General features: G+C 49.6%; 1 protein-coding gene across 1 annotated transcript; it reads left to right on the top strand.

Moving 5' to 3' along the window:
- Window positions 1–9,529, top strand: LOC144113480 (uncharacterized; the record flags this gene model as incomplete). The annotated part of the gene is made up of 1 exon (XM_077646573.1): window positions 1–9,529. A coding segment is annotated over one exon (846 nt), but the record flags the coding sequence as incomplete, so codon positions are not given.
- Between the last annotated feature and the right edge of the window lie 1,277 nt (window positions 9,530–10,806).

Genomic DNA, 10,806 nt, shown 5'->3' with positions numbered 1-10,806 from the left:
GTGTCGTCGGCGCTGGCGCACCTGCTGGTGTCGGCGCTGCTGCTGCCGTCCACGTGCGTGGCCATCCTGGCGGGCGTGACGCGCGACCCGGGCCTGTGCCACTTCCAGTGGGCCCTGCTCGTCGTGTGCCTGGTGGCCAGCCTGCTGTCGTTCGCCTGCCTGGCGGCCAGCCAGGGGCTGGCGCTGCGCTGCTCGCGTGGCGCCGTGCTGGCCGCGGCCCTGGCCAGCTGGGCCGTGGCCGCCACCGTAGCGCTGGGCCAACGCGGGCTCGGTCTTGGCCCAACTTTCTGCGGCGGCGCGCCGGCCGCAAGCAACGTGCCCCTGCAGGCTGCCGTGGCGGCGCTGTGCATCCTGCTGCCCGTGCTGCTCACCGTGCTGGGCTTCGGTGTGGCACTGGCTCGCGCCCGGCGCCGCGAGCCCGACGGCGCGGCGCTCGAGCTGCTCAAGAGCCACGTGGCTGTGTACCTGCTCACGCTGGCCATGTGGGTGCCCGGCGTGGCGCTGGCCGCCGTGTCGCTGAGCCGCCAGGTGCCGCCGCACCTGGTCGATGTGGTCTGGTGGCTGGCCCTGTCGCACTCCTGCCTCTACAGCTACGTGTATGCGGCCACGCACCGGACGTTCCGCGTGGCCTTCAACAAGCTCTTCTTCTACTGCTGCTGCAAGAGCCACGTGACCTTCTCGAGGCCCTCGCGTGAGCAGCGCATCGGCCCGCAGGGCTCCGGCGTCGGCCTCAGGGTCCACATTATTCCCGCCATGAACATTTACTCGGCCAAAAAGGACTCCAGCCAGGCGGCCGTCAAGCACTGCGTCCAGGGCAAAGGGCTGCACTGCAGCTACGACCTTTAGCCGGCCTCTCTCAGTGTGGTGCTACGGCGCTGACCTCCGCGGGGCTTCGCTGCTGTCAGCGCAAACGGGGACGTTCAACTATCTGTGCTCTATCTGTGTTTTCAGTATTCCTAAGCGACCGCCGCGGAAGAAGCATCTGTCGTACGCGCATATCTAACGGTCCAGACGTGTGTCAGTGGAAGGGTGTACTTACGTTCTTCGCAGATCCGTTCACCTCCCCCGTCCCCATTCAATGTCTCGAATCGAGCTACGTGTAGCTGCAGTGCGGAAAGAGCGGGATGAGGAATACTATGGGCATGTAGTCCTACTAAGTTTCGCATTCCGATCAAGGGCAACCTCTGAATCAGTTTCTCTCCTTGGCAACAAAATTCACGTCACGACGCTGTGGTTACCTTATAGCGACTACCAGGAAAGTATGAAGTCACTCCGACTTAATCTGTGAGCACGTTTCTTCTCTAGCAACAACAAGCAGAGCACAAAAGCTCTAGAGGTCATTCAAATTTACACGAACTTTTTACACTGCTAGAAGCTAGAAGAACAACCCTTCAACAACAAAGTATGCCATGTCAACCTACATCGCGCTTGCGAATGAGAGACGTCGAATTATGATCGCACCTACATTCCTCGCAAAGCGTTTATTTGTTTGTATCTCTCACCGAGAAAATATAAGCGTTGCTTTTATTTCCCTGATTCTGAAAGGCAAAAGTGTTAGATCAGGACACATATCTGTATAGCATCATAGACTGCGCAAATCGAGGGACTATACGTTAACAACAGTATCAATGATACAATTTTCTTACAAAGCATTTAGAAAGACACGGTTTTATTCCTGCGGTAAACTGTTAACATCCGAACGATAGTTTGAGATAATAATGCCGTAATTCAGGGTGAATTCATGTTTGGCAGCGCTTTCGTACGATAAAGAGCGAATGAGGGCAAGTGCGAAGAGCCAAGTGCTGAGCTCAAGCTAGAATATTTTTGTTGTCAAATAAACGGTGACGCCCTCGCTAAGGTTTTTGCTGTTAATAGCAAGTATTCTTGTAGGAAATTCGCATTATTGCCAAAGCAGCGTCGCCTTATTCAAACTCGGGTTTTAGTGGCGACCACCAGACACACGGCACTTGGGTACAAATGGCTGAAGCTTGCTGGCGTTCGCTTTTACCGCAAAATTGTTGCAGCGAGTTGCATTTGCGTAAATTGTTAAGACTTTAAGCGCTGCCCTAAACCGATATATGTGCTCTATTTTTTAAGAGAGTGTTTCGTTGTTTTTTTTTGTCAACTGCTACACAGTATTGCTATGTAGGCGCGCTGAAACACGCTTAGACTCAAACGTCCGCCGTGTAGACATCGAAAAGCGGTCCCTTCGCGACCATGCGCATTGGTGAGGAGTCGCAACCACAGTGCCAAACTATTTCTCCCGGTGAGTAGTTGTTAGGCTTAGAACAATAAGAGAGGAATCTAAAAAGCCCGAAATTTCAAAGTTTACACTGACATAGCAGCTGTAGAAAGCTTGAAAACGTACCAAAAAAAAACGCCCATTAAAGTGCCTGTCACCACTAGGACTGTTCGATAGATGGCCGGAAAAGCTTCGCAGCAACTTCGCAGTTCCGTTTTGCCCGTGCTTCTTAATTAAACATTATAAATCTTCTGGTTTAAAACCCACAAGAGCTGAACGATCACACTGCACTGTTAAATCCTTCCCGCGTTGATTTTCATCAAAGGAACTTCACCTCGCTAAGAATGGCACTGCTCTGCACCTAAGGAATAATTAATCACGACATTTAAAATTAACTCTTGAGACTCTGTGCACGGGCCCACTATTATCGATCGTTTCTCCTGACGTGTCTCTGTACGCGTAATTTCGTATTTAGTTTTTCACCGCAGCCCAACTGCAATTTGAGTGTCGAGCCGAACAAGAAAAGAACCGAATACCAGGTCCCAATCAGCAAGTTATTCTTCCGAGCCGGAAAACAACTAAGCGTACCTTGTTTCCCGACCCTGTAAATGAACTAAGTCGAAGAGATTAAAAGTAACTGTTCCTCTATACGGAAAAAGAAAACGGTCGAGAAAGATACGCGCCGTGCCAAACCTAACTCCGCGCTTCCGATTACGTGGAGGCACACCAGGGGAACTGATATCGGCGGTGTTAGGCTGCAGCGCTCAAGGCTCTGCTGGACTCGTACACGGGAACAAAGTTTTGAAATAAAAAAGTTTGGCCCGCACATTTGACACCGCAACGCAGATAAAGAGTGCAATTAGAGGATGTCCTCACAGGCAACCGAGGGACACTGCGAAGCATTCGCCTGGAAGGCACAGCCTAGGACAAAAGTCTTCAGGCTACACGGTCTGCTCTTCAGCCGTGCGATATATGGCACCCCTGAATTTCTGTGGTGTAAGGAAAAGCCCTTGCCCTGACCTTTCAAGGCCTTTTGGTTTTTATGGTCGCCCTAAGTGCTCCACTGCACAGCTCAAAAGCAAACCATGTAGTCTGAACCTTTGACCGGAGCTGCACTTCAAAGCAGTTATGTGAAGGTGCGATAGTCAGCGGCGTCCTATCTCGTCGTCGTGGGGAAGGGGGGGGGGGGGGGGGGCTAAGATAACATAACTAGCGCCGCAGGCACTCAGCCGTAGACTAGACTGTTGCCGCTTCCTAACACAAGGCAAGTGTCGTCTGCTGCTTCCATTGGGGCTTGTTGCTCGATCTCGACGCGCGCTTGGCTGCCGCCAGCAAGTATTAGGGAACACTGCAACTTCATCGTCTGTAGATGAGCTGCGGTGTCGCATGACGCGTGGTTAATTGCTCTAAAATCTCAGCGCCGGGGCGGTTTACGGTTCAGGTTTCTCGCTGACGGCACAGTTTTTTTTTTTGAACTGCATCTACCTATGCCTATAAGTTAAGAGGACACCATGGTACTTGAGTTGAAAAACGTATTCAAGAATTAAGACTGAGCTGCATGTACGCGAAAATTCATGCGAAGGCGACGGCGGCAAGCGACGATCGACGCCGTCGCGCGAAGCATTTTTGCCATGTCGCTTGTCTCGTTGCTCGGACCTGCGCCAACAAATTTTCGCTCGTCGGCCGGAAGTCTCGCCGCGATTAGCCAAATCAGGCCATTTCCGGTTTGCCACACAGCTTCTCTTCCGAGACGTCTTCGACTGAACAAGCGCGCCCGTCTTGGTCATCGCTGCCGTAGAGAAAATATTTGCTTTGCTGTAGCTGCGCGGCAGACCCGCAACATTTAAATAATGAGAACAATCTGCTTAGTTTGTAGTATTATAGTTTGCTCACTACAAGTAGACTGCGGTGACAGTTTACGGGCGTGTTTTTTACAGAGCCGGAGTGCGCACGCACTCAATGATGTGACTTCGTCTCCGCAAGCACGCCGGCTTGGTTATCTCCGCTGCCGCTACACCGCCGACGTAGAGAGAATGTTTCTTTTGCCCTGGCCATGGGGCACACCCACAAAGTTTTAAGAGAGAGAACAGGTTACGGGCGTGTCTACTAAGCTCGAGTGCACAAAGCACGGAGTCCGCTGTGCACGTCGCGGGTTCGCGTCGCCTGCCGCCTTCGCTTGCATGGAGGTTGCCCACTAAGCGACGTCGCCGCCTCGTCGCGTCGCTCTCTTCTTCGCGCACATGGAGCCCAGTCTTTTGAGGCGTGGCGATGCAATTAATGGGGTCTGCCGCTTGCGGGATACCGTGCTTGCCAGTGTGCAACGGGTCGAGAAACTTTCATTCCAACAGTCCAAATGTTCACGAGAGAAACGGATCGACGCAAGCAGCTGCTGAGCTGAAGAATACTTCGACAAGCTCATCGCCCTCCAAAAGTTTCGCAGCAGTCAAAATGTACGCTGTTAATAGTAAACGCACTACGCGCATAACGAAGTCCGGAACTGGGATCCTCAGTCGTTAACTGAATATTATTTAAATGACCATATGCATAGCCGTGCTTTTCGAATAATTTACTACGCCGCGGTGACAGGAAACCTATCGAGTTTCAGCGCGTTGTGCCCAGTGCGTACACTCGGTTACGCTTCTTAGCGTGCTGGACGCACGGGACAGTTTTGACGCGCACGCACTTCCGGCCACGATGGTAATAAAAGAAAAGTAAACAGTCAGCGGACTTTTCGTCGGTCCATGTGTGCCCTCTTTCCATCACAGAAACCGAAAGGGGAAACGGCTCAACAGGAACGTAGCGAGCTTAAAGTGCTGGCCCTTCACTCGTCGCTTGTCACATTGCGAGGGTAGAGTGCTCATATGAACCAAAACACCAAAACGCCTATGAATCCAAATCAAAGGCATTTATTTTTGCGCGCGTAGATTAAATTATGGGACTGGGCAGCGTAATTTTGGTTTATTTCACAAATTACTTGTAACGCACGGTTTACGCAAAACAGCACCAGTTACGCAGCAAGGTTATGCAAAGCAGCAAACGTAAATGTTATCGGTGGGTGTCTGTGTTTTGGCGCAGTTTTGTTTCAGCTCATTCTCAAATCTGGGTTTTGTGACTTTAGGAGTTGTGCCAGTTTAAACTGGATTCAAACAGAGGAGAAAGGCGTAAACGCAAGAATGTATCGGCAGGGGACATTTAGTTTGAAGCACACAAACGTGATCGCATGAAAAAACAAACGTACGAAACTGTGTCCTTTCTCTATAGAGCACATTTCTATGTCAAACGGTCCAATTTTTTTGCATGCGTCTTTGATATGTAGTCTGTTACCTGAGAACATTGGCACAAATGCTTTGTGGGTGTACACGGCATTTCCTAGGAGACATGCTTGATGGACACGCGGTATGCAACAATAGTAAAGAATTGGAACTAAAGTACGGAACATGGGCCGTAATTACACAACCAGAACTGTGCTTCATGTTGCTGAGGGAAGCGTTGTTTTGAGTTGAGTCAGTAACGGGGACGCCGTCAGCCCTATACGCAGACTGACTGAAACGAAACAATGGCATATCACTCACCCCCCCCCTCCCCCCCCCCCCCCCCCCCGCGTTCATAAATGCATCTAAGCCCATCATTGTGCGCTGCACTGCACTGGTGAAAATTCCTGGTCTACCAGCCAAGCTCTGCCTATCAAGAACTTCCTCATAAATGCGTAGTCCTCACTTCCTGCGAGTTCGCTGCATCATTATTATAGGTGTGGCGTGCTGGCCCCTCGGTCGCGGATAGTTCTTTTTTTTAAGCGGTTCAATTGCTCATTGACTGAATGCAAGCAAACGCTTTCAATTTAATCTGCCGAACGACGCGGAGTCCATTACTCTGACGTACGCTCTGTCTGATAAGCTCCGTGTTTCCCCAATTTTTGCAATGTCTACATAAGAAGCACTCTCCTGTGCGCATGACGCCTTTCGGCGCTTATTCATAACGGCCCGCCCTTATAACTTCCTATAGGCTCTATTGCTCTTCTATAGATATTTCTTTTCGTCTATTCATAGTCTATAGGCTCTCTATAGACAGATGTCTACTAAAAGTGTATGGCCATAAACCTATAGATTGTCTATAGGATTTGTATTGCCTATAGACAGTTATCTAGGGTTTGTCTATAGAGAGTCAATGGACTTTATAGACAAAAGTATATGGACATTCTATAGACTGTCTAAAGAAATTTTTGCAAGGGCGATTTCAAGTTCGCCACATGGACGTCGCAAAGTAAATTTGTCTGGGCACAAATTTTTCATGTTCTGTCCCGCATTCCCTGTCCCACATCTTTACTCCACCGAGCACCCACGCTGCAGCGTTTTCTTTTTTAAAATGCACCTCTGCCGAGGTTCTTCCAACTCCAATGCAGCGTGTTTTCAAATTATACGAAGTAGTCTCCAGACCTTTCAGCCCGGTTTTAAACAATCCCTTTTCATCTGTCCGGGCGTATGTGAAAAAAAAAAAATCCTGCTTCGGTTTACTTCCGGTTCGGGAGAAAAAAAAAAGAAAACGGAAACTTTCGGTTCTGCTTGTTGGTTCTATTTCGGTTCGGCTCGCCTAGCATGAGCTTACAGGAAGCCGATCGAGCAGCAGCAGCAAACCGTGTGCCAAGACCGTTTATTCGTCAGCCTCGTCGCCCGGAGCTCCTTCGGGTCGCGTGAACCTCCTACTGCGCGCTTGCAGCTCGGAGAGACCGTCCTTTGAGACTGATGCGGGCCACCGCGGCACACCTGGTCATCAGGTCCACGCTCGAGATAGGCTCCCACACGACAACCGCTGATGCGCACCGTTCACACGCGTACACGTACCTGCATGCAGTCGTGCATGCGTCGCGTACCAACTACACTGTCCAGCTTAGTGCCACACGCACACCACACGTAACACGCGGAGTGACTCGTCGCCGTCCACAGCGCGCCTTTCGCACACAAAAAAAAAGAGGCATCTCGCATAGGTTGTGGATTATAATCTTTTTTTTTTTCACACCCTCACGTAGCGTTCTAAACGACAGCACGCACGCCTGTGCTATGGTGTTAGCAATTTCACGATTCCTTCCACAAAACAGACTTTAGCGTCTCTCGGAAGCGTTAAAACGAAATAGACGGGACACAGAGCCAGTCTCTGCTTTTTTTTTTTTCCTTTCCGCTTCCGCACTATGAAACTGTCGCTGAAGTTACGGTGACCGTGCGAGTATTAAAAACGTGCTTTAACACTGCATGTTAGCCATTAAGGAGGCAGGAAAAAAATATGAGAAGGCACGTTGAAGCGTACTCATGTTTACTCTACGTAGCACTCTAGCTAGGAAGTTACTCATGCATACAAAAAAAAAAAGCACTGATTGCTTTTAAGACAAATTTATGCAGAAGGAAGGCAAAAGGAATTAATCGAGCGGAGGTAATTCTTGTGGAGTTAAAACTAAGGAATAATTTTTGCTACACAAAGATAGCTTTGCCGTGAAACAAAGAGCCTGTATAGTATTAGTGGGTGACCCAAGAAGAGCCACCAAATGTTTGATAGCACACCGAACACACTCGCCCGGTTGCACGCGCAGCCCGTGAATACAAAAGAGACCGTTCGGTTGTCTCTGTACATAATTCAGGGGTTTTGTTCTGTTCGCAAAATATTGCGAAGCAAATAAAATTAGGCGTTCGAGTGATGTTGTGAAGTGTAAAAGTGAGTGGTCCATATCTAAATACACGCTTATAACTTATTCACATGTAAAATGTACGCATTGAGAAATAAGAAACAGGTAAAGTAGTAAATATGAAAAATAGGCATCGTTCCGGAACGCCCAGAATTGTCCAGTCTTCATGAGGTTAAAAACTAAATGTCCTGCACTAACGCATGCTGTAAATTAAGCTGCTTTAAAGCAAAACTTAAATTTCAAAAGCTAGTTATTGCAGGCAAAAGAAAAAAAAAGTACGTCACTCGTTATTCTGATTATTGTGTTACAAGTTGAAGGGTTCTTTGGGAACTAACAACGAGGGCATTATTTGTGTACACAGAAAGTACACGCAGGGTTCCAGTTCACCTTCTCCCCAGCGGATGTTCTCCTAGCACTCAGCAACGGAGTGCAAGTTTTGTAGCCCGCGAGTGCAACATTGTACAAATGCTGTCGCCAGTCTAATGCCCAGAAACGGTTGTTGTTTGTATACTCTGTAGCATGTTGTCTATATTTTTTGTCTACTTATACAAATGCGCGCGCATGCTCATGTCTGTGGGCGTTTCGCATATTCAGGCTGTTCTTACACATTGTAATTCGTTCCGTACTGCTTCGCTTGCCTTCTACGTGAACTTTGGGTTTACTTTTTGTGTGTGTGTTTGTGCGTATGTGTTTATAGCAGGGAGCTCATGTACATCTGGGCACACGGCGAAGCGTTGTATCGGAAGAGGAAGCGCTGAAATGAACGCGAACGGTCTTTCAAAAACGCCCTACGGGCTCCAGGGCGCATGCCTGTCTGGATAGGGCCCGAATCCCTCGCCGCGCGCCGACTCGCTACCGTTGCTTCGTTTCACGAGTCTTATGCCGCAACCGACGCTTCCAACGCCGCGAGGCTCCGCGGGTGTAGAGCGCTTGCGCTGGGGGCGGAACAGTGCGGTTAGCTCGCAGTTAGCGGGGCGCCAGGACCGTGCAGCGTCTGACGCTTTGAAGACTGCTCGCTGGACCCAGGCTGCATGCGAAATCCGCTGTCGTCAAGCCTTCCTAGCCTTGTCGGCTTGATCATGGACCGCCGAGGACGTTCCTGTTCTGGTTATTATCATTTTTTTTTCTGGGCTCCAGTGCAAGCGCCGAGGACCGGTTGTGCATCGGGGCCTCCAAGCACAAGGCGGCAGCCGCTGCGGTTCTGGGGAAACGAAGCGCGCGGGCGTGAGAGAAGGCGCGTAGATGGGCGCGAGGAATACGTCGACCAGCTACTCCAGCCGGTGTCCGCGAGGCGGCGCCAGGCGTTAAATGGTAGCCCTTGAGAAAGGTGCGCGCGCAATGCGGCTCCGGCAGAGTCGTGCTGCCATAACGTGCCCGTGCGCTGTTCTGTTGTACTCTATACTCTACCTTCATGTGCATTTCACGTGGCCGACCGGACGGGCAGCAGAGCGAGACGATATTTTTCAATGGGAGGTGGTGGGTTGGGAGGGGGTAGGGTACTTATTCGTCGGTCAACGTGCTTTTGTCAGTGTGTTGTTACATCTGTACGTTTTACAAGCCTTTTACGAAATTGTGCACTGCTTGTGTGTACATGATAATAAAACTGTTGCTGGTATCTTTCTAAACACTGGTGCTGTTGTTCCTTAACTGAAAATAAAATTAAAACTGGAATGGCTGGTTAACAATACACTGCTATTCCAGTCATGCCCTTTAGAAAACGCTGCCGTAAAGGGGGCTGCACTCCCGATAAACTCGGCTTGGTACGACGTTGACATAAACAAATTACCTAACGCCGGCAATATCTTCGTTTAAACAACAGTCTGTAGGCGTTGAAACAACAGTTCACGATAGGCAATGAAGCACTAGAAACTGCGAGTTATACCCAATAATTGGTCAACCGGTCACGGCAGATCAGAAACGCGAGAAAGAAATCAGCATGGAAATAATAACCAATCGGAGTACATTTGGCTGGCACTCGTTAATTATCAGCAGGTTACGTACGTCACTGAAAACGAACGCATATGACCGACATATCTCGCCAGTATTTACGTGCGGGGAAGAGAACAGAAGGGTGACGAAAAATCTCGAAATGAGGCCAAGAATAGCGCAGCTAGCGGAGGAAAGAGAATTGATGGGTGACAGAAGGAAGAGCAGCGTGGCGATCCAGAGCTAACGGGGTTAAGCGGAAAGGGGCAGGGAATTTAATGCGCGCGGTCTTTCCTAAGGACAGGGTGGATACTGACGGAAGCGAAAATGTAGTTGTGCGGTTTAGGTGGTGTGATAGGTGTCAGGAAGTTTGCTGGCATAAGGTGGCCGCGACTGGCTCGTGATGGATTACAAGGTCACTTATTTACTTGCTATAGGTTGAGGTCGATAGAAGACCTCGCCCGCACCACTAGTGTATCGCGGGTGATGAAGAAAATCTAATTAAAAATAACAGAAAGAAGTATAATGCCAAGAAATTAAATCAGTTTTGACAAAGATGAAATGGGCAAAAGGTTCAGAAGATGAAAGAAGGAAAGAGAGCAATATTAGGCTTTTCACTACTAGCTGGGCGTCCAACAGCGCCTTGCTTTTCTTATTTATTCCTCCTTGTTCGTCCTCTTCGGTCGTCCAAATTGTCGTTGATGCGTCTTAGTCCGCAGGTGTCAAATGTGCTGTGTTGACTGATTCTGTTGTTATGACCCCTAGTGGAGCCGTTCGTTCTGCAATGTACCTATCAACGATAATCGGGTACAGAGGGGCACCGGCTGTAGGCGCATAAGAGCTGAGCAAACATACCCCTAGGGATAAGCACCTACAAGTATGCTTCCGCAATGGCTATGTACTGTGCTGTTGACTGACTGCAATGGTTCAGCGTCACGGTCGATGCTGCACACCGACTGGAACACAT

The sequence above is a fragment of the Amblyomma americanum genome, chromosome 1 (assembly GCF_052857255.1).
Source record: "Amblyomma americanum isolate KBUSLIRL-KWMA chromosome 1, ASM5285725v1, whole genome shotgun sequence".
Taxonomy (NCBI): domain Eukaryota; kingdom Metazoa; phylum Arthropoda; class Arachnida; order Ixodida; family Ixodidae; genus Amblyomma; species Amblyomma americanum.
This window is presented reverse-complemented; position numbering and strand designations above follow the sequence as displayed.